We start from the raw sequence: 20,861 nt of genomic DNA, 5'->3' as shown, positions 1-20,861 counted from the left end.
TGGCATACATGCATTTTGAAGTAATATCCGTTTTGTTGAGGTTACACATTCGCTCTTGTATTGTGATACAGGTATTAAAGCACAAGAAAGCAGGACTCTAATATGCCATAAGCCTCTTTCAAACTTGGGTTTTTGTAGAGAGGGATCAAAATTACAAACAACGGTTTGCTTCTCGGTAACCAAAGAGGGAGTTTATGAGGTAAGTTTCAAAGTAAAAAAAAAAAAAATTGGGGCTTACACGTACAACAAGGTACTGGCTGAATATTATTAGTTCGATTACAAGTATGTTTCAAACCTAAAACGTTTCTGGAAAACCAAACTTTTATTTTCTTTCAACATTAATTGTATTTGTTTATATTCGTGTATTTCGTAAGTAGAAAACAGTTTAAACACTTGAGTAAAGTGCACATTATGTTCATATAATAACAGGTTGGCAAACAATGATTCACAAGCATAAGGAAGAATGTTTCGACAGAACATTGTTCTGTTTTAATTAGATGCATACAAATATATATTACTAAAATAAGAGTAAAAATGAAAGGTTTGTTTATTGTTGTTAAGCACAAAGCTGTACATTGTGCCATCTGTATTGTGCCCACAGAACAACAGATATTCACGTTATAAAATTTGTTCTATACAGATTTGGAATATTTTCGTTGGTAATGGTCACCTAATTTCTCTTTGATCTTATAGCAAAAGATAAATCATAGTCACCTGGGAAATACACTATACCTCCAGTTTATAACATGTTTCGAAATGTACATATTTAATTTTTTTTTTTCTAATTTTACTATAATTTCTTTTATTAGATTTGCTTCGTTCCAACATTTATAATTACCATTCACTTCTACGTCTACCAATATTAATATTTTTAAACAAAAAATCTTTCTACGTATTTCCTAGTGGTACATACCTGTTGTGAACAGAACACAGTTTTGTACTTAATAGCAAACAACAAGACTTTTCTACGTATCAATGTTGTACCATAAAAATGCAAATGTATCGTTCATAATGGTGACAATAGTATTTTGGATTTACAAGTCTAGAAATTGTATATATACTAAACTGTATTGTGTTTTGAACATATTTTAGGTGGGACAACACATGAAACTGAAACTCCACTACACAACCGAACCTCTGACAATTACTAATTCGCCATCTTCTTTATTCAGAAAACCAGATCAGAAGCTTGTTACAAGTTTCTCAGATATCAATTTTCAGTCATATGATGATCAATCTTCCGTTGTCTTAGCTCTTGACAGAATCATTAAGCAGCCTTGTGAAATATATTTCTTCAAATCATTTGGTATGTGTTAGCATCACTTGCATAGCTACAGTTCTTTTAACGATTGTATTTGGTCGTGTTAAAGATTTTAGTGTGTAATCAAAACATTTGTTTGTAATTCTCATTAAAAATTGTATATATTTTACGTACAACAAAATAATACCTCTAAATAATATACGGTAAACTTAAAAGTTAAAGCTGAAAACTACAGCTGAATTCCAAATCCAAAAATTAATATCGTTATTTATGTATATATTTTACATGTATTTCCATGATAATGCAATGTGTTTTATCTCATTTTGAGCGTGTTATCCGCTCTGGAAGACAGCATACCTCTATTAAGGGCTGATTATTTCACGTTTGTTGGTCGTCTAAATTATAAATACTTTTTATAGTAAAACTGTCTAGTAAGAATGGCAAATACACGTTTTTGTTGCGGAATTACCGACAGTCAGAACTCTTCAATATTAGGAATTGGATGAGCACTCACCGATGATACGTTTAACTGAAGATGGACTCAGTTGTAAAATTTTTCAATAATAAATTTATTCTTGATACTGGATCATACTGCCACAATTGTGATAAACTACTAACTCTATGTTATGTAATAGCTTGATTTTGTCAAATATTATTGATAAGATATTCTATAGGTCATGCCCACATCTAAATTCCTTTTTGAACACCTTAAGTATCTTCTTTATGTTAGAAATTGAAGAATAGAACAGGAATTCCTATAAAAACATTCGCCGATTGAACTAAATAATGAGATTTAGAATCATAAACTCTCATTCTCAAGAGGAAGTGGTTGTGTCCTCATTAACCATTATCTCTTTCTTCCCCTCGGTGGGCTGAGCAGATAGCCCTTTGTGGCTTTGCTATACGAAAAACACACACACGTCTCTTTCTTGCGGCCCGGCATGGCCAAGCGTGTTAAGGCGTGCGACTCGTAATCTGAGGGTCGCGGGTTCGAATCCCCTTCGCACCAAACATGCTCGCCCTTTCAGCCGTGGGAGCATTATAATGTGATGGTCAATCCCACTATTCGTTGGTAAAAGAGTAGCCCAAGACTTGGCGGTGGGCGGTGATGACTAGCTGCCTTCCCTCAAGTCTTACACTGCTAAATTAGGGACGGCTAGCACAGATAGCCCTCGAGTAGCTTTGTGCGAAATTCAAAACAAACAATCTCTTTCTTTTGTTAAACGTTTTTTTTTTCATATTCAGGTCGATTCAATTAGATCCTGACTCTGAACTCTTTAAAGTTTGGTTTACTCACATTTCACTTTTTATAGCATTGTGTTGTCAAGGGAAGTAGTACTTCTGCTGTATTAATTAATACATAGTGCATCGTAAATACACTAATTTAAGCATTTGGTTGTAGAACGATTCTTCCCTGTTTAATTTTCTAGAGCAGTTCCTTTCTCTATGACACTACAATATTCACATATCGTCAATTTTCGTTTTATACCTGTAACATTTCTGGGTGTTTAAGGTGTTTTTTCTTCTTGTAACCTCATTTATAATTCTACCGTAAATGTCAGATTACAAAAATTATGGAAATTGTTTCTTTATAACAAGCAAATGATCTTTCAAACAACTTTCTATATAATGGTAATGGGCTTTATTGTCCAAAAAATACCTCACAAATAAAGGATTTAAAAAAAATACTAGTTTCAGACTTTGGCCTACATCAAGTGTCAGTTAACTGAATACAATTTTCATTGTTGAAAGAACGTTATTTTTCAAAGCACGTTCAAATGTACACGTCTTTGACCACTAATACTGACGTTCATAGAGAAAATAAAGAAACGTCAAAGCTTGTTAGATGCAATACGTATTTTAAACTTTTTCTAAATATACAAAAATATGTATTAAGGGTTAGAAAGGTTTGTCTTTATTGAGTAGCAGTCCATGCAAATCTCTTACGTAAGTGCTGAATTTTCATTCCCGCTAACGATACTCCGAGTTATTTTTCTATTAATGGATTTAAAAATGTTTAAAACTATTTCATTGTAAAAGAAATATTAGGGACAGGTTCGTCGTTGTAGTAAGGAGCATAATGTGAATTGCAAGGTTGATAGTTATCCCTTTTCTTAACATCTCTGGCATGTCTTTCTGTCTTCTTCGATCTCAATTTTTTTTTATTTCAGAAGAGTAGAAAATTTACTTCAAACTAACCATCAGCGAAGATACCCTTATCAAGTTAGCACCCGACTTTATTCGATTTTTGTTCCTCTGAGGTAGCAATCTCGGTGAAAGAGAAAAGCAAGACAGTCATGAATTTTTTAACCATGTTTTATTCTTAATAATCATTTAAGCCATGAGCGAAACGAAGATAGATTGGATAATCTCTGAACACCCTTGAATTATTTAAAATCTAAATTCCTTCCAAATGTTTGGATTTCAGTTTGGTCTTATCCCTACAGATGGAATTTCTTGACACCGCAATGACAGATGGTAAATGGAATGATAGATTGGGCTTCTTATCCTATTTTTGGAGAGCTTTATTATTTCGCTATTTTTTGTGGAACGTCTTGTTAGTTATTTATACCTCATGCATTCTTGAACGTGGTCTGAAAAGATACGTTCTTTCCAACAATGTAAAACGTATTCAATTAACTGAACACCTGATGTAAGTTTATAGCCGAAACTTATAACATATGTAAGGTAATAAACCTTATTAACTTCAAATAAAAAGTTGCTGGAAAAATCTGTTTAAGCACACTTACAAGGACACTGCGTTATTTAAATAAAATGAATATCACTTGATCAGGCCTCAGCTACCACTTATTATCAACAAAATTATTCTCTATCTTACTGGATAGACAATCTTTGATCTGGTTACATTCGTGACTCACAGTAAAATCGTAGGTTGAAAACATACAACATTTTATTTTCAATTAATAAGTATTAAAACAAATTTAAAAGAAATACTCCAGATTTTGACCTCACTAATATTACATCCGTGATATAGCTATTTTCGCACTGACAATCCAATTAACCTAAGTATAATACTAGTGAAATAACGACATATACCTCCATATATATTTCTAATGAGTAAACTTGTAGTTTATCGATAGCTCTTGATGAAGGTCTAACAGTAAATTATCGAACCAATAAAGATACATTCTGGAGATATAGATCGTTATATTATTTACCCTAATAGAAATGTATCGTAATGTACTTGATTTTGCGTTAAACACAGTTAAGAGTAATGAATTATAATATCGTAGTTTGGCAGGCTAGACTGTGTTGCAACTGAACGCACATTCTACTAAACTATTAGTTTAACACTAAAAAACTAAAGGTTAAGGGTATCCCTCGCTATACCCTTTAGTTTACTGTAAATGTAACTGTAAGTTTAAATAGTGCTTCACCTTTAAAATTTGTGGTATAAACAATTTATTATGTACTTTACGTTTCTCAAATTAAAATTGTATGACATTAATTCTTTTCAAACATTTTCCGTATAATGTTTAACTTTTTTTCACCAATAAATTTACCTTGAATAAAGTAATAATTTGTAATAGCAGGAAACTAAATAAACATATATTAAAAATTCATTGTTCAAAAATCGCAAACTTTGTGTCATTATCTTTACATGTTTGTTTGTTTTTCTTTACAGAAAAGGTATGGAAGACGTGACTACAGTTTCCTACATTAACAGAAGACACTTAAGAGAACACTGTTCTTTGCGAGAATTTTTACATCAGAGGTCGTTGCTTAAAATATGAAATTAAAAATATATATATATAACTTTATAGCTTTTCTTAAAGCTAGAAACAATCATTGGGTTTCGCTTTGAATTAGAACGTTTTTTTTTTTTTATAAACAACAGCTAATTGACATAAGTTGAGGTTTAAACCACTGGTCTGAATATCTATTGGTAGCAAACGCTATTATCAAATCATGGTAGGGTATGAAGTTACTACCTACAGCTGTTTTCCTGCACTCGTACAAAGTCAATCCCACTATATTATAACTATTACTTTTTAGTAATTTTGATCAAGATGCCTTGTTGTTCTGTCTTTGGATGCAGCAAAATATTGACCTAAGGATGTAGAAATACTTTGTACTTATAAGTATTTACTTTATAAAAGTTCATTATTTATTAGTTAAATTAATTTCATTATCTTTATATCGAGAATGAGTGCTGTCTGTAATGCACGTGTGACAAACACAAATCCCATACATTTTATGTACGCGTGTTAAATCTTACTTAATGTAAGATACATATGCCTACATTAATGACCACTGCTTACTTGATAAATTTAAAAAAATGAAATCGTGCTCAGAATAATGTGTAAAACTATCTTCCTGAGGTCCTTCTGGCTGTAACATGTTCATTCAGCCTCTTCAGCACTGGGTAAATTTTTTTCACTTTCGTGTGTATAATTTAACAAGCCATTTTGCACAGTGACAACTGTTTGTTTGTTTGTTTTGAATTTCACGCAAAGCTACACAAGGACTATCTGCACGAGCCGTCCCTAATTTAGCAGTGTAAGACAAAAGGGAAAGCAGCTAGTCATCACCATCCACCGCCAACTCTTGGGCTACTCTTTTATCAACGAATAGTGGGATTGATAGTAACATTATAACGCCCTCACGACTGAAAAGGCGAGCATGTTTGGTGTGACGGGGATTCGAATCCACGATCCTGAAATTACGAGTCGAGTGCCCTAACCACACTGGCCATGCCTGACCCAGTAACAAATAAAACGTTAAATTAGATCGGTTACTAAACATCTTTTTAACTATGCTATTACCCAGAATACAACTCATCTGGGCACGTGTAAAGTAGGAGGAAACAGCGACTGCTCAATTAAATGCAACTAGAGAAACTGTAAGTATTGTAATGAGTAACTGTTTTGCGATATTTAAATTATTTGCTGTTATAGTATATAAACTTTTATTATGTAAACTATACATTGCTGCTCTCGCATAATGCGTATTTTCAGCAATGCAATATTTGATAGACTGGTTTCAAAATGGTAAAATTAAACTCCTATCTTTCATAACGCACGCAACTCAAGCGCATGCTGTATACACCCCTTTGATGACTTACATGTTTGACTTAGAATCCAACAGCAATTATATCTTTCCTTGATAAAGTAGATATCTTTATGCTTTTCCAATATCAGGCTACAATACTTGATCTGGTCATTCGTAGGCCCTGCCACTGGTAAGCTAATGATAAAGACTCATTTTGTTTAGGTACAGTTGGAAATTTGTAATTACAATGTCTCAGAACTTCATTATCTTTACATAAAGTTATTCATACAGACCTTTATGCCAAACTACTATGTGCTTGTAGTGTTATTGTAAATTATGTTTGAATAAAATAAAGTTTATTTTTTGCGTGTAATTGTTTTAGAGAATTCATTTGTAATCTAGTTTATGTGTTTTCGTTTATCAACACATTGTTACACCGATCGGAGAAATATTTAACTTGTCAACTTATTTAATATATTTGTCATATTTCTAGTTAATTAGCAGTTTACTTTTTTCTCCACCACCAAAACCTTAACCGCAATAGTTATTACAGTAAGCTATAAAAATGCCAGAACCAGAATAATTGATAGATTCTATAACAACTGTGTTGTTTATCGATAATTAATTTTAATTTTTATGAAAATGTTGAGAAATATCGTAAATGTTATTTACGTTTGTATACAGGTTTCCTGTATCACATCTTTCTAATAAATCTAAACATAATCATTCAGTTAATCCGTTCTTCATTCATGTATTGATGTTTTAAATTTATCTGTACGAATAATTCCTTCATTCAGTATCAACAGAATTGGTAAAACTCATGAATAAATGTTTTTTCTTCTGTATTTCTATGAAGAATGAGAGAAATTCCACAACTGTTTTATTTGGCATACTGTTATCCATATATTAGACTCACAGTAAGCAATCTAATGTATACTATGAGGTGTTAGAACAAGAGCATTTTAAAGACGCATAATATGTTAGGCATTCTAGCATTTTGATGTAAATGTTTATTTATTTCATTGAGTCCTAATTAGTATTGGTTGTTGCTAAAATTGTAATCAACTTTAAAAGTCTCTTAGTGACTATTGTTAGTTGTCTGCTTTTATTTCTATGATGACAGAAAAAGTTACTTGAAAGGAATAATGCAAATTAAATTTTATATACTTACAGTGTATCCTAATTCAAAAGATATAATCTTGTTCATTAATTCTCAAACATACCAATGCGAAAATTTTATGTACTTTGATATCATATATCTTCATCCATTTGGAAAGGAATTAGCTCTGCTACCCTAGATAATGGCGTCATCCTTTGACTATAGTGTACACCAACTGTGCTCTCCTGTCATTTTAAATTTATAAAAATAGATTTAATGTCAACTCAGCATTTAAGGTTTTATTCAGTCTTGAAAAAAACACAAGTAAATACATATACATATTTGCAGCTGATTGATGTCGTTTGCTATAAGTTGTCCTTCGCCTTTTCGAGGCCTTTTGAGCATGAGCAATATCGGATTTGAGTTTATAACCTTCCTTTTCCAACCTGGATGAGAGATCTCCACCCTTGAGTTGCCAGTCCTCTTCTAATTTTGAAAGAGCCCAAACTTTTGTCCACTTCTCAACTTGGACCTACGAATGATGTTTGAACACAAAAAGCTCCTGAAGTGTATGTTGTGGGATACTTGTCAGAATCTTAGTTTGATGGAATGCATTCGCTGAAGCAGAGATTATTTGAGCAGTGGTGAAGCTCCCATTCATGTTGAAGTCCCAACGTTGAAGATTTGGTCACTTCAGGCTATGCAATCAACGTCATAGCCACCTTAGCCTGAGTGCTAGGATACGTTTATGTCTTTACACAATACAAGTATCTCCCAATGTCTTGCAGTCTTGTTTGGTTCTGACTTGACAGAAGCTGCCTCTGGCATTGAGTTCATTTTTAGACTATTGATGGACTTATCTCAGAGTATCAGCTTTTGTTGCGATTTCTTAGTTTTTTTAATGTCTAGAACAACATTAACAGTTAAAGGTGATCCGATTATCTTCAATAACTAAAGCTAACACATTCATCATTTTTGCAGAACTTTGAATGTCTGAGGCGTTTAAAAGCTCTTTTTCCTCCACTGAACAACAACACTAAATCAGCATTAGTAGTCCTTGGGACTGAGATACGTTTCCAAGTCACCTAGATAACCAAAAACAGAGCTCACCTCTTACATTAGTTTTCTCCTTCCACGGTACTGAATTGCATGGTTAATCAGTTACAGATGTGAATTAAAACACAACTGACAAGTTAAGTAAGTAAGGTATCCAAAAGGTCAAATATTTGGTATTATACAGAGGAAATCAGGGTTAAAGATGTGTAGTCAATCAGAAGTTAAACTAAATGTGTAGGTTTCAAAGCTGTAATGGTATAGTTACATTTAGGGCCTCATCTAAACCTTCCTCTTAGAAACACTGTTAAAGCGATTGCTCCAGTAATTTGTCATGTTTAAAGGCTTGAATGTACTCACATTTATAACATGTACTAAACAAATGCCTTCCTCCTTTGAAATTTCTGGCTCACAAGCCTTTTTTAAGTTTTACACTTGACCAACACACAGCTATGCTGTTTACTCTTACAGTTGACAATATGACAACAGCTAACACAACTACTTGTAACCTATCCACACCATCTCCACTACTCTGTGGTTATATGATCAGAACCAGGATCCAGAAGGGGTGAAATTGTAAGTATTGGCTTCTATATAAATAACCAAGTCAAACTCGCTGCAATAAAAACGTCAACCATGGGAATCTATTAGAACAGATATCTTACTTCCATTTTCGTACAGACAATGATGACTTCAAAGCAATACCGTGTTGGTTTTAATTTCTGCCTCAGGCTGTACCCTCACATTTTGCTCATTTGTGCATTTCAACTACACTCTGTACTGTTCAGTAAGTATTCTGTGAACTGCATGGCTACAAAAGTTTAAAATCTGTACGACTGAAAATATTAACTTTCAACCAACTAAAACACTGAGCTTAATAGGTTTACACTTGGCATGACACATATAGTACTATCTGTGGACTTTTACAGATAATTTTTCCCGCTTATAAATATCAAGTCATCAAATAAGTAATATCCGAAAAGTTAATACAGAAAATGCATCATCATTTCTCTCTTTGAGCTATTGCATTAAAATGTCTCTTTACACTTCTGCTGGCTCTTTGGAATTGCTTGAAAAAAATAATGGAAAATCCAACCTACTCAATGTTAAAAAAGCATTTTATTACTTTCACTACAAGTTCAGGACTTACATGGTTTTACAGGATAATGATAAGCCTAACGTCACAAGTAATGATAAACAGTCAATTACTCGCTAAATTTTCTCATATTTATGGTATTTCTCACCTCTCCATTTTTTTTTGTCAAAATATAAACACGCCCGGCATGGACAGGTGGTTAAGGCACTCGACTCTTAATCCGATGGTCGCGGGTCCGAATCCCCGTCACATCAAACATGCTTGCCCTTTCAGCCATGGGGGTGTTATAATGTGACGGTCAATCCCACTATTCGTTGGTAAAAGAGTAGCCCAAGAGTTGACGGTGTGTAGTGATGACTAGCTGCCTTACCTCTAGTCTTACACTGCTAAATTAGGGACGGCTAGCGCAGATAACCCTCGTGTAGCTCTGCTCGAAATTCAAAACAAACCAAACCAAAACTGATTAAAGTACCAGACAGAGCATCAATCCAATAATCAATCAATTACAGTTGCGGTATGCAAACATACCATATGTTTGCTACTTTCTTGTTTGAATATAAAACATTTTTAAAATTTGTATATTCAGGTAAATAACGTTTTTACAGAATATCAATCAAGAAAGTCACTAAATTCATTTTGTCCTAGATACATTGTTCAGATTTATATGCCTACGTTATAAACTTATTGTCCTGTGGGAAGGGTTCCTGCATAGTTTGAAACATTATTGTGAAAGAAAACCATGACCTTTTGCACTGTCAGATCAAGTGCTGTCTCGAAGATATATTTTCCCTTATGTTTCAGTTGAAATAGCCAACAGTCACGTGAGCCGCATTTGTGTTCCGAGAAGACTAGTATTGTTGTTTTGTGTTTATAATACTATATTTTTTCACAGTGGAATACGTTATTCAGATTTAACAAAATTAACAACTTCTTACACTTAGAAATATTTTTTCTAATCAAGTGGAAGACAAGGAGTGGTGATTACGATCAACTCGCAATCAACAGGTGGCGAATTCGAATTCCTTCACCGAATACACCCTTTTAGCTGTTGGTAAAGTGTAGCCCAAGAATTGACGGTAAGCGGTGTTTTCGAGCTGCCTTCTTCTCTCTAGTCTATCACTTCAAAATTAAAGACAGCTAATACAGACAGACCACGAGTAGCTTTGTGCGAAATTAAAAATAAACAAACTCTCCAACAGCAGTGCCATCTTTTATTCATTAAAGACACTTTTATTATTTTTGAGTGTGTGAATACAGATTGTTTCATTGTGTCCAGGCTCCTTCATATTTCATATTGAGTCGAAGTTAGATTTACTCTGTGATATAGTTCTTTATCTAACCTCCTGTTTTACTGGAGCCTATTTTGTTACTCTTGGGGAAAGTCAGTGCACCTGAGAACACCGTATTGTAACAGACTCATTACTTCATCCACAATTCAATCTTATTTCTTCAAACTTTATGGTATGTGGAGCTTTAGATTAACTATTGCTTGAAACTCAGTTATAATATATAAGTGTTGTAATATTAAAAATAGTTTGTGATAATTATGAGCAATAGATAATTATAGAGTTTGAAAGTGTTGTATCAAATTTTGTGATAACGTACAAAGTTAGGTTTTTATATTTAGTTATTTTATACTCACTCTGTGTTTAATGATTAGTATATGATCTTTTTATAGTTATATTCAAAATTGATTATCTTATTATTAATATATGTCAATAAACTTTTCATCAAAATATAGTTTATAATTCTAATTTTAATATCATCTAAATTTCAATTTTTTAGTTGAAAAACAAAAGATTTGAATAACTTCTCAGTCTTCGCTTCTTTATGTCATGTGTCAGGTTTGGTGGTGTCGTTTGTAGAATTCTGAGTCTACCATTTTCGAACCGTGAGTGTATTTTGTTCAATTTGTAAGAGTAATTTAAAATTATCGTTTTTTAAGAATCCAGATTTCAACATTTCACATGTTTTTATAGTTGAAGAAAATGTTACTTACATACTATTTTGTACACAACAAAATCCTAAGTCATAACATGCCGTTTCTTTTATGTGAAAATACAATAGATTTCTTAAATTTTCCATTATAGTATAGCAGATCAGATGAGAAGTGTTATGTTTTCCTTTAGTAGTAACATCCTCAATAAATATCTTGTAAATATATAAAATAGTTTCTTAGTCTTGGAGACACTATTTGAATTATAAATACGAAATTTCTATTTTGAATACCTAAATGTATCATATAGACTAATATTGTATTTTAAGTTGACATGGTCTAGCGCGTTAAGGCGTGCGCTTCGCAATCCGAGGGTCGTGGGTTCGCGCCCGAGTCACGCAAACATGCTCTCCCTCCCAGCCGTGGGGGCGTTATAATGTGACGGTCAATCCCACTATTCGTTGGTAAAAGAGTAGCCCAAGAGTTGGCGGTGGGTGGTGTTGACTAGCTGCCTTCCCTCTAGTCTTACACTACTAAATTAGGGACGGCTAGCACAGATAGCCCTCGAGTAGCTTTGTGCGAAATTCCAAAAAAACAAACAAATGTATTTTAAGCTGCGGTGGGGAAAATTATGAAATAGCGAGAACAGGTAATTTAAAAAATAATAATAATACAGGAACCTTGTAAGCGTGTACCAGAAGTGAAGCGTTTTATTCAGCATAAGAAAGTTTCAAATTCTAATGAAAATGTAAAAGAAACTGAAAAAAAAGTAAACTTTGATTTGAAGGTAGGAATGACTCTCGAGATTTAGTGAATCAACTTCCAAACTGTCACACGAACGGGATGACTTTTTCGTCACAAATATCGTACCTTACGAGTCCAATTACGAAATTTATCATAAGATCGCACAGTGTCAAAAAAAAAAGAAAAAAGACAAGCAAACTTAAAAGTGGCAATGTGAAAACTGAAAATATTTCACCATTAAAGTACGTTTAACACTTCATTTGACTGGAGTATTCAAAGTAGAAAGAAAATTCTTACTATTCGTTAGTAAAAGAGTAACCCAAAAGTTGGTGATGGGTGGTGCCGACTAGCTGCTTTCCTTCTTGTCTAACGATAAAATTAGGGACGGCCAGCGCAGATAGTCCTCGTGTGGCTTTGCGCGAAATTTAAAACAAACCAAATCAGTTTCATCTCCTTTGCTGTTAACCACCTAGTTAATGTTAACTTTGAATTTGACATTTTAATCATGTAATCGAAAGTCGTCCAAGAATGAGTTTTAATCGCACCTCAGCGTTTTCTCAAGGCTGGACACATAAGTCAAAACAATGTTCTAATTGAGGTTTTAAAATTGTGGGTTTTTTTTAACGGTCATTTGTACACTAATGTTCAAGCCCTTTAACGTTTAAGTGTTTATAGTAATTTTTCAACTTAAAAATTAACACTTGGATTTGAACTTAAAGTAGACAAAAAAAAAACTCAAGTTCTTTAGGAGTAATGTTTCATGCAACTCAGTCATTTTATTAATACTTCTGAATCCTGACATTTCGTTGTAACGAGTAACTTTTTTGATCAGCGGCTTAGGGAGGTAAGAGAGATCGTAGCGCCCCTTCACTTCTAAATTTAGCATTATATTACTGCTAGTTACGACTTATTATAATCGTTGGTTTGAATCCCCATCGCACCAAACATGCTCGCCCTTTCAGCCGTGGGGGCGTTATAATGTTACGATCAATCCCGCTATTCGTTGGTAAAAGAGTAGCCCAAGAATTGGCGGTGGGTAATGATGACTAGGTGCCTTCCCTGTGGTCTTACACAAATTAATTAGAGACGGCTAGCGCAGATATCCCTTATGCAACTTCGCTTTGTACCTTGTATTGTGTTTAACATATTTGTAATTTATCGCGCACTGGTATTAATACATGTTGTTTGGTATATAATATGAATAACTTTGTTGTTGTTGTTTATCTCAAATTAAAATGGTGTATGAAATAAAACAACTTCCATCTTTAAAAAATACATTTTTTGTCACGTAAATTTTAAGAGGTATTATTTTAGGACCTTGAAAAGTAAGTTAAATTATTTCAGATGTACAAACTACAACAATTTTGAAAGAACACATGTGAATCTGTACATTATATTTACTATTAAGATCATTATTATTTTTTCTTGATACCATTTACTTAATGTCTAAAATAAGGTGCTGACAAACACGTATTAGTAAATTTCTCGTATACATTTTGTGTTCTATCGTACAGAGTAATAAGACAGAGTTATCACAGCTTCTAACACCAAATGTCAACTTCAAATATTTCGTAATATCATCCAAAGTATACAATTTCCAATTTTCGATATTAGCAACATTGTAGCTCAATTAAAGTATATACTGTATACTAATATAAAAGTAGTTATTTAGCTAAAAAAGCATAACATTAAAATTATCACAGATTAAGAAAACGATCATTTATGCACAATCATTTACAAATTACTCGTAAAAAGCAGGTGAGTCTTTCAAACTGGATTCAATATTTTTAAAACACAGATTGTTTATATTCCTCGGTACGTTTAACTGTTTATTGTACAAATAATTATACCTATAATCAAATATACTATTAGCAGGTATAGCTTTTGTTAACGAACACTACTGATGTTAAAAACAAGAAGGAAATTGCATTTTTATAAAATAAGACATTTAAACGGCATGTAAAATTAACAAACAATCCTAAAAATAAAACTTTTTAAACTTCTTTTTTTTTTGAGAAATAGAATCGGTATTGGAAATTTCGCTATTTCGTTATGAGACTTGAAGCAAACAAACATTAATCAAAGTATTAATTTTTTTTTTTTGTTATTAGAGGGCAGCACAATGCGTAAAAATGAAGCACCGCGGGGATTGATTAAACCGGCGTACGCTGACTTGAGGTTAAGGCAGAAAAGTGGAATCATCGGTTAGAAAGAAGTGAAAGATGAAGTTCAAAACTTATGTTTTCGGGTATTTTAGTATTTGTTTATATATTTCTTAACATGGTGAGAGTATCTGAAGAAGACTCAACTCCAAGTAAAGTAGATTAATTTACTTTTATATCACAAATAAACCTAAAAGAAAAACGGTGAATTATTGAATGATTTATTTAGTTGTATCACTTTCCGGCAAAAGCCTGTTTACCATAGTATCAGCAATATCGGTAACAGCTGAGCAGTGTGACGCTAAATTGACTCTTTAAGAGGCGTCCGTGCATGTGTTCAATGTTAATGTATCTGAAAGTTAATATTGTGGCTTTAATAATATCAGAATCTGAGTTTAATGGTATCACGATTGAGGCTTAAATGAATGAAATACTGGTGCTTTCAGACCATTTAAACAATCTCTTGGTTATTTATTGCATTTGAAAGTGCTCATTTTAAAATAGCCGGTTGACTGTATTCGAAAAAAATGGCGCTCTCTCAACATACTATCAACTGTAGTCTGGATGATATCGATTTAAATAGTCTGAAGGTAAGTTGAATGCATCAGTCGTTATAATCATTTACAATAAAAAAAACTTTGCTTTGTGAGTTATCTTTTTCTACTCGTGTTGTTGTTAAGTAATGTATTGTTAAAGAGCATAAATATTAACCGTAAGTTAGATTTTATTTTTAGAACACTAGTGGATGTACTCGTCTGATACACGATGAGAGGTTTATGAAAAACAAATAGTTTATATGATTCATTTATTTATTTAATAAAGAAGCTCCATTATTTCGTTTTATCTATGACAATGTCTGTGCTGGGACTTATAGCTATGCAGGTAAAGGAGATATCTTAATTTACAAAAATTACGTTTAGAGATGCATTTGATTTGTCTGTAATGGTTAACAGTGATTCATTAATGAAAGGATAAAACTATTGCACATTCTTTGTTATCTGATCATAGCAAGTTATGTAATAACATACAATTATATTCAATGTAAAATATGGAAGCAATTATTTCAGTACCAAATGAACTGCATAATTTGTAGGTCATAGAACTTAAAATTGTACTTAAATAATTACATCTTGAGTTTTCATTACAAGTGACAATTTGTAAAAAGCTGCCTATGAGAAACTCTCACATTAGAAAAAAATCATTTTCAATAGACTTCACAAATCTTTTTTTCTTTCAGTTGACATTTCTAATTTTGATAAACTTTTCTTGATACTTTATTTGGTATGATCAGACACTAATTGAAATGTTAAATACAAAAATAAAAAAGTGTATATTTAGATATAATAAAGTACACACTGTTGAAAAGTGTTGTTAATGTTATGAGGTGTTTATATCAATAAATTTTGACTAGTGGGATTTGGAAAGGAAACAACCATTTTGAACATGAATATATCTTTCCTTATTCTAAATTTTGTAATAAGTATGTCAGTAATAGTTGAAGTTTTATGGTCTGTATATAAGTGTATAAATATTATATAGTATGCTATATAATAAAAGAGGAAACTGCAGAAATTCTATCAGTACCCTTAATGGCTATTCCCACTGACTGATCTGTATTTATCTATGACTGGAGCTATGACATCTACGAATAAGAAACAGCAACAAATAACAACCTTCTCACACATCCTGAATAATTTCTAGGTGCTTAAACTTTTTTTTTTCAAGTCCAAATACAAAAGCCTTGGATAAGTTAGAAAACAAAACAAACAAACTTCTCTCAAGGTATAGTGGGATGTGTTTCAACTTAGAAATGAAAAAATGGTTATATATTCTTAGAATGACACATTTAAGAACTGATTGAAAGTAACAAATATACAACATAGTGGGACTTACCATTCCTTATAAAAAGTTTTTTTTATGAATGTGAACTTAAGCATGTTGCATCTTTGGAAAAAATCTCAATTGAAAAGTGGTTACTTCAGTATTAACTTACTGGAGTAAATAATACATCAGTGATGTAAGCTGTTAAGTTACATCAGTTTTTAAATCTTGGAGTCTCCAGTTTTATTCCAAATACTTTTTAAATTTTGGTCTAGATTCAGCAAAATTAAATATTCCATTGTTTACTATATCTTAGTGGAACATTGGAAATTGAAATAATTCATTGAATATTTGGTGTGAATAAAGTGCATTGAAAATATGCACATCACAAGAATGTAGTTGTACTGAACACTATGGATCAGTAAGCATATCCATGAAAATTAAATTAAAAGAAAATCCTGATTTAGTTGGCCACTTTTTTTTCTGGACCATATAACAATGGTTCAAAGAGAATTAAGCTATTACAATTTGTGTTTACTTTAGCAGGATTTAAATTGTGTGAATTTGTTTTATTTCCCTTGAATGACAAACTGTGTGTACTTGTATGAGTTGGTAATTTTGAACATTTTGAGTGTTGTAGGCTTAAGTTTTAGAGTCATGAGTTGGAAATTATTTTTCAAATTGCTTAATTTTTTTAAAAATCAGATTAAACCTGTGCTTGAAGGTATTTCAGTCTTTGTTAATATATTGTAAACTTGTTTGACACTTTTTACCATAATGTTCCTACCACAAGGACTAATAAGCTGCTTAAAATTTACAACTCACTAATTATTCTGACACTGCGTGGTAGTGTATATGATTTACTTTCTCATCTTATTAGCAGTGTATATATCTAATAAAAGTAATATTTCGTATGATTATGCTCTAACAGAGAATTTCTATTTCACAGTTTCTAAGTGTACTGAGACATCATGCTTGATTATAAATTATATCCTGTGTAACAATTTTGTTTTATAGTTTCTGATAAATTTATGTTTTAGAATGTAGCTTTACAATACTGTTATACACATATAATTTAACCATTGTTTAAAAGTTTCTGTAGTGTATGTTTCAGTCATAATATAACTTCAAATGTATTTTCACACAAATTAGAACAACAAAAAGCCTAAGTTGACAGAAAGTCATTTTTCCTGTAAATGTTACCTGTCTCTCAAACACCAAATGGTCAAAATAAAATTAAATGTATCCTTTATATTCTTGTCTTTACCCAACAGAATTCAAAGAAAATGAGACAACTACAAAAATCACAATACTAAACCAACTGCTACACAGATTTTTACTCTCCTAAATACTCTTTCCAACATACCAACATCTTTCATATGATAAAGGGCATAAATGTACATAGTACTTCAGATTTTTAAACAGTGCATCTTGTGGTTAAGATCTATCTTCAATAACTACCACTGTATAAGACTAGTGATCACAGATGTTTTAGAACTATTTATAGTATGAGATGTTTGCTTTGTTAATGCCATTGAGAACAACTGTTGAACACCATTGGGTTGAAAATATTGTCCCTTCAGTATAAGATATACCTTTATTAGTACCATTGTCTTCTGTATGTGATTTACATCTACTGTTAGATAAAAAATACTGATTGTAAAAAAATAAAACAAGGGAGTCCTATAAATGTAAAAGCTTCTGACCAAATTTCTACTTTTTGATGTGTACAAGTGCTTGTGTATTTATTTCCAGGACCCTGCTGGGATATTTGAACTGATTGAAGTTGTAGGGAATGGAACCTATGGTCAGGTGTACAAGGTAAGTAAATTATCATCTTTGTTTGTGCTGACTTGTTTGATCTTTGGAACGGTTTTCTTTTCTCATTAAGGTTCGATGTCTGAATTTCTTAGGATCATAAAATATTTCTAAGGAATACAATTTTCAAGTTAAAATTTCATACTTTTGAAGGATGGTAGGTGTGATAACACTGTGATGATTTACTTGTTGCTTTAAATGCAGTTAAACAGTGTTGCTTTTCTTTACCTAGTAATTTGTGGTCGTGCTGCATTCTGTAAGATCATTTGAGCTACAGTTTTGGATTATTTAAGCTTGTATTACATTTTAAAATATTCTCTTTTTATTTTAAAATTAATAAACACTTTCCAAAGTAAAGAAGTTTGGCCATGAGAAATATCAAAATTTGCTATTCTGAATGTTGACTCGTATGAAAACATAATTGTTCTATCAGTTTACTTTTTAAAATATTTTATAATTCCTTCAATTATAGATTGTACCAAATAATTCACTGCAGTGAATAAATATAATACCTCTATGTCAACCAACCCAAGTCTTGTTTTTGTAGTTCGATGAACAGTCTATCATTCTGGTATTTGTTCACAATATTTTTAAGGAAAATATTAATACTTGTATTTAATGAGCACTTTATAACTGAACAGCTGCTACATATATGATTACTGGAGTAAAAATATTCAACTTTGTAAAAACTGATAGAAACAAAATTTTGCCAAAATAATTCTATAATGAGTCTAGTGATAACATTTTGGTGAAATTTTTATTATTTTCCAGTCAGAGATCAACTATTCAAAACTAAAGAAACTTTAAGAAAAAAATTGTGTAGAATAATGCATTCAAAAGCATAAGAAAAACCAATTAAAGTTTGAAAAGCCAGATCATACATAAACAAAATATTTTTTCTAGAACATACTCCATATAAAGTTTTCAATACATCAGAAATTATAATTGTTCAGGCTGTCCATTTTTTTTTGTATTATCATTAATCACAGCTTCAACTACTAATTGCAGTTTTATGACATATTCTTACAAAAGCTTATCAGCTGTAGTTTGAAAAATGGTTTGTGATATGCATTTATAAAATTATTTAAGTTTTTTATGCTAACAGACTAAACACCAAAATCTAGTATTTATTTTCATGAAAGAGAGCCAGAGGTCACCTGGAGGGGCTACCTGTTTTAACTATTAGCACCACTATACAGTCGCGTGTTTGTCAGTCAGTCAGTAGAAACTAAAATGATGTCACTTAAGGGACGTTTAACGTTGCAATCTGCACATGCCATGAAACATGTAAAGACTTCTGTACTTTGTAGGTTACAACATGACATACATGAATTTCAAAAGCTAGAATATTTTCTTAATTTTGATTTTATTTAATCTTGAAACACGATATGTTCAGAAACCTTTCAGATGTACATCTTGTGTATATCCATTTTATGCACGTGCATATTCTGTCTTAAACCACTCATTGAAATTTACAAATATTTATAGACCAGCTAGGCAATTTAAAAAAAAACTAAAACTTATGAAAAACTGTTAAATTTACTAAAATACTTCATTTTAACATAGCTGCATTTATGACACACGAATAAATATCACATACTCTTCAACTTTTCGTGTAACGTTTATGTGTACATAGTATAGTTATGATTTTAAGTTGCATTGTGTTTTTATAATCATATTATGATTATTTTTGCTGTTTGAGCATACCAATGTTTTTATCTTTAAACACCTTGTATAAGATCCAAGGAAAAATACCTTGGTTTCAATTATTACTGAAATATTTACCTTCATTTCCAAACTTCCTTATGCTTTCTTTCATTGAAATTCTAGGCAGCATAAACAGCAGTGCCTTGATTCCATATCAAACAATGGTTTTTCTATTATTTTTCATATTATTATTACTAAGTACTTGTTCTCCAAATCATTTTTCCAAGGCCTTGTTAGATTTTTAATTTTAAATACATTTGTTTTTCATATAGGAAATGGTTATACCATAAAGAAGAATAAATATAATCATTAAAAAAAGAAGCGTTTCATATTTTCGGGCCATGGGTACATTTTAAGAATGACAGTCAAATTCTACGAATTGACCCATTGGTGTGAATTCTTGCACATAGTGAGGAGACCTTCTAAAGAAGGTTCTGTACTTTAAGTTCACATACTCCGGGATCTAAACGTCGACCCACATGTTTGCTATGCGTGATGGCCCATGAAGGGGAGGAGAGGATCCTGGTGTATCCCTCCCCCCAGGATCAATCGGCTGGCCCATTTAGGCTAGGGTCAACCAAGTGCCAGTGTTGGATGTTCTCAAGGGGTGTTGTGGATATTGTGTCTGATGCTGGTTTTTTGTACAGTGCTCTCGAAACTCTGTCGTTGTTGCAATGTTTTTGTTTGCCATTGTAGTGCATGCCCTCATAGGGCTCTGTGGTGAGTGGGGTCAGTGGGCACCAAAATATTCTTTTTTTTTGTAATGGATCCCCCAACTCAAAATAAAACTAAAAAAAACAAACCATAAGTAAACGACCACATCTTGAAGGTTCTAAACAGCAATCTTCAACTTCTTCAACACCTGTACCTTATTTTCTGATATTACACTTTTTATCAGACAAATATTTGGGGCAAATGTCTTCTTTTTTCTATTCAGAAGGGACTAGAGGGGCTTGCTGGCTCTCCTTAAATCAGTCAAAAAGCTACGTTCTGGGGACATTTTGATGGAAACATCAATTTCAAAACAGAGTGAACTCCTCTTGCAATCGAAGGTATTAGGGATATACCCATTGAGGTTATTCCTCATGCTACTTTCAATTTGTCATGAGGAATTATTATTGAGAAGGATTTGAAGAATATCTTCAAGTCTG

The 20,861-nt window shown here is 32.2% G+C and overlaps 2 protein-coding genes across 2 annotated transcripts in view; both read left to right on the top strand.

Moving 5' to 3' along the window:
- The window catches only part of LOC143256890 (trafficking protein particle complex subunit 14-like), a 31,199-nt gene extending 24,045 nt beyond the window's left edge, over positions 1-7,154 (top strand). Inside the window, exons 8-10 of the mRNA XM_076514709.1 lie at positions 72-199; positions 1,093-1,306; positions 4,908-7,154. Coding sequence (XP_076370824.1) covers positions 72-199; positions 1,093-1,306; positions 4,908-4,927 — 362 coding nt within the window. The 3' untranslated portion in view covers positions 4,928-7,154. The remainder of the gene's footprint in view (positions 1-71; positions 200-1,092; positions 1,307-4,907) is intronic.
- A 7,193-nt stretch (positions 7,155-14,347) lies between these two features.
- The window catches only part of LOC143256889 (serine/threonine-protein kinase mig-15-like), a 103,406-nt gene continuing 96,892 nt past the window's right edge, over positions 14,348-20,861 (top strand). Inside the window, 2 exon segments of the mRNA XM_076514708.1 lie at positions 14,348-14,954; positions 17,941-18,006. Of these exon segments, the coding sequence (XP_076370823.1) occupies positions 14,892-14,954; positions 17,941-18,006 (129 nt within the window). The 5' untranslated portion in view covers positions 14,348-14,891.

Source organism: Tachypleus tridentatus, chromosome 7 (genome assembly GCF_004210375.1).
Source record: "Tachypleus tridentatus isolate NWPU-2018 chromosome 7, ASM421037v1, whole genome shotgun sequence".
Taxonomy (NCBI): Eukaryota; Metazoa; Arthropoda; class Merostomata; order Xiphosura; family Limulidae; genus Tachypleus; species Tachypleus tridentatus.
This window is presented reverse-complemented; position numbering and strand designations above follow the sequence as displayed.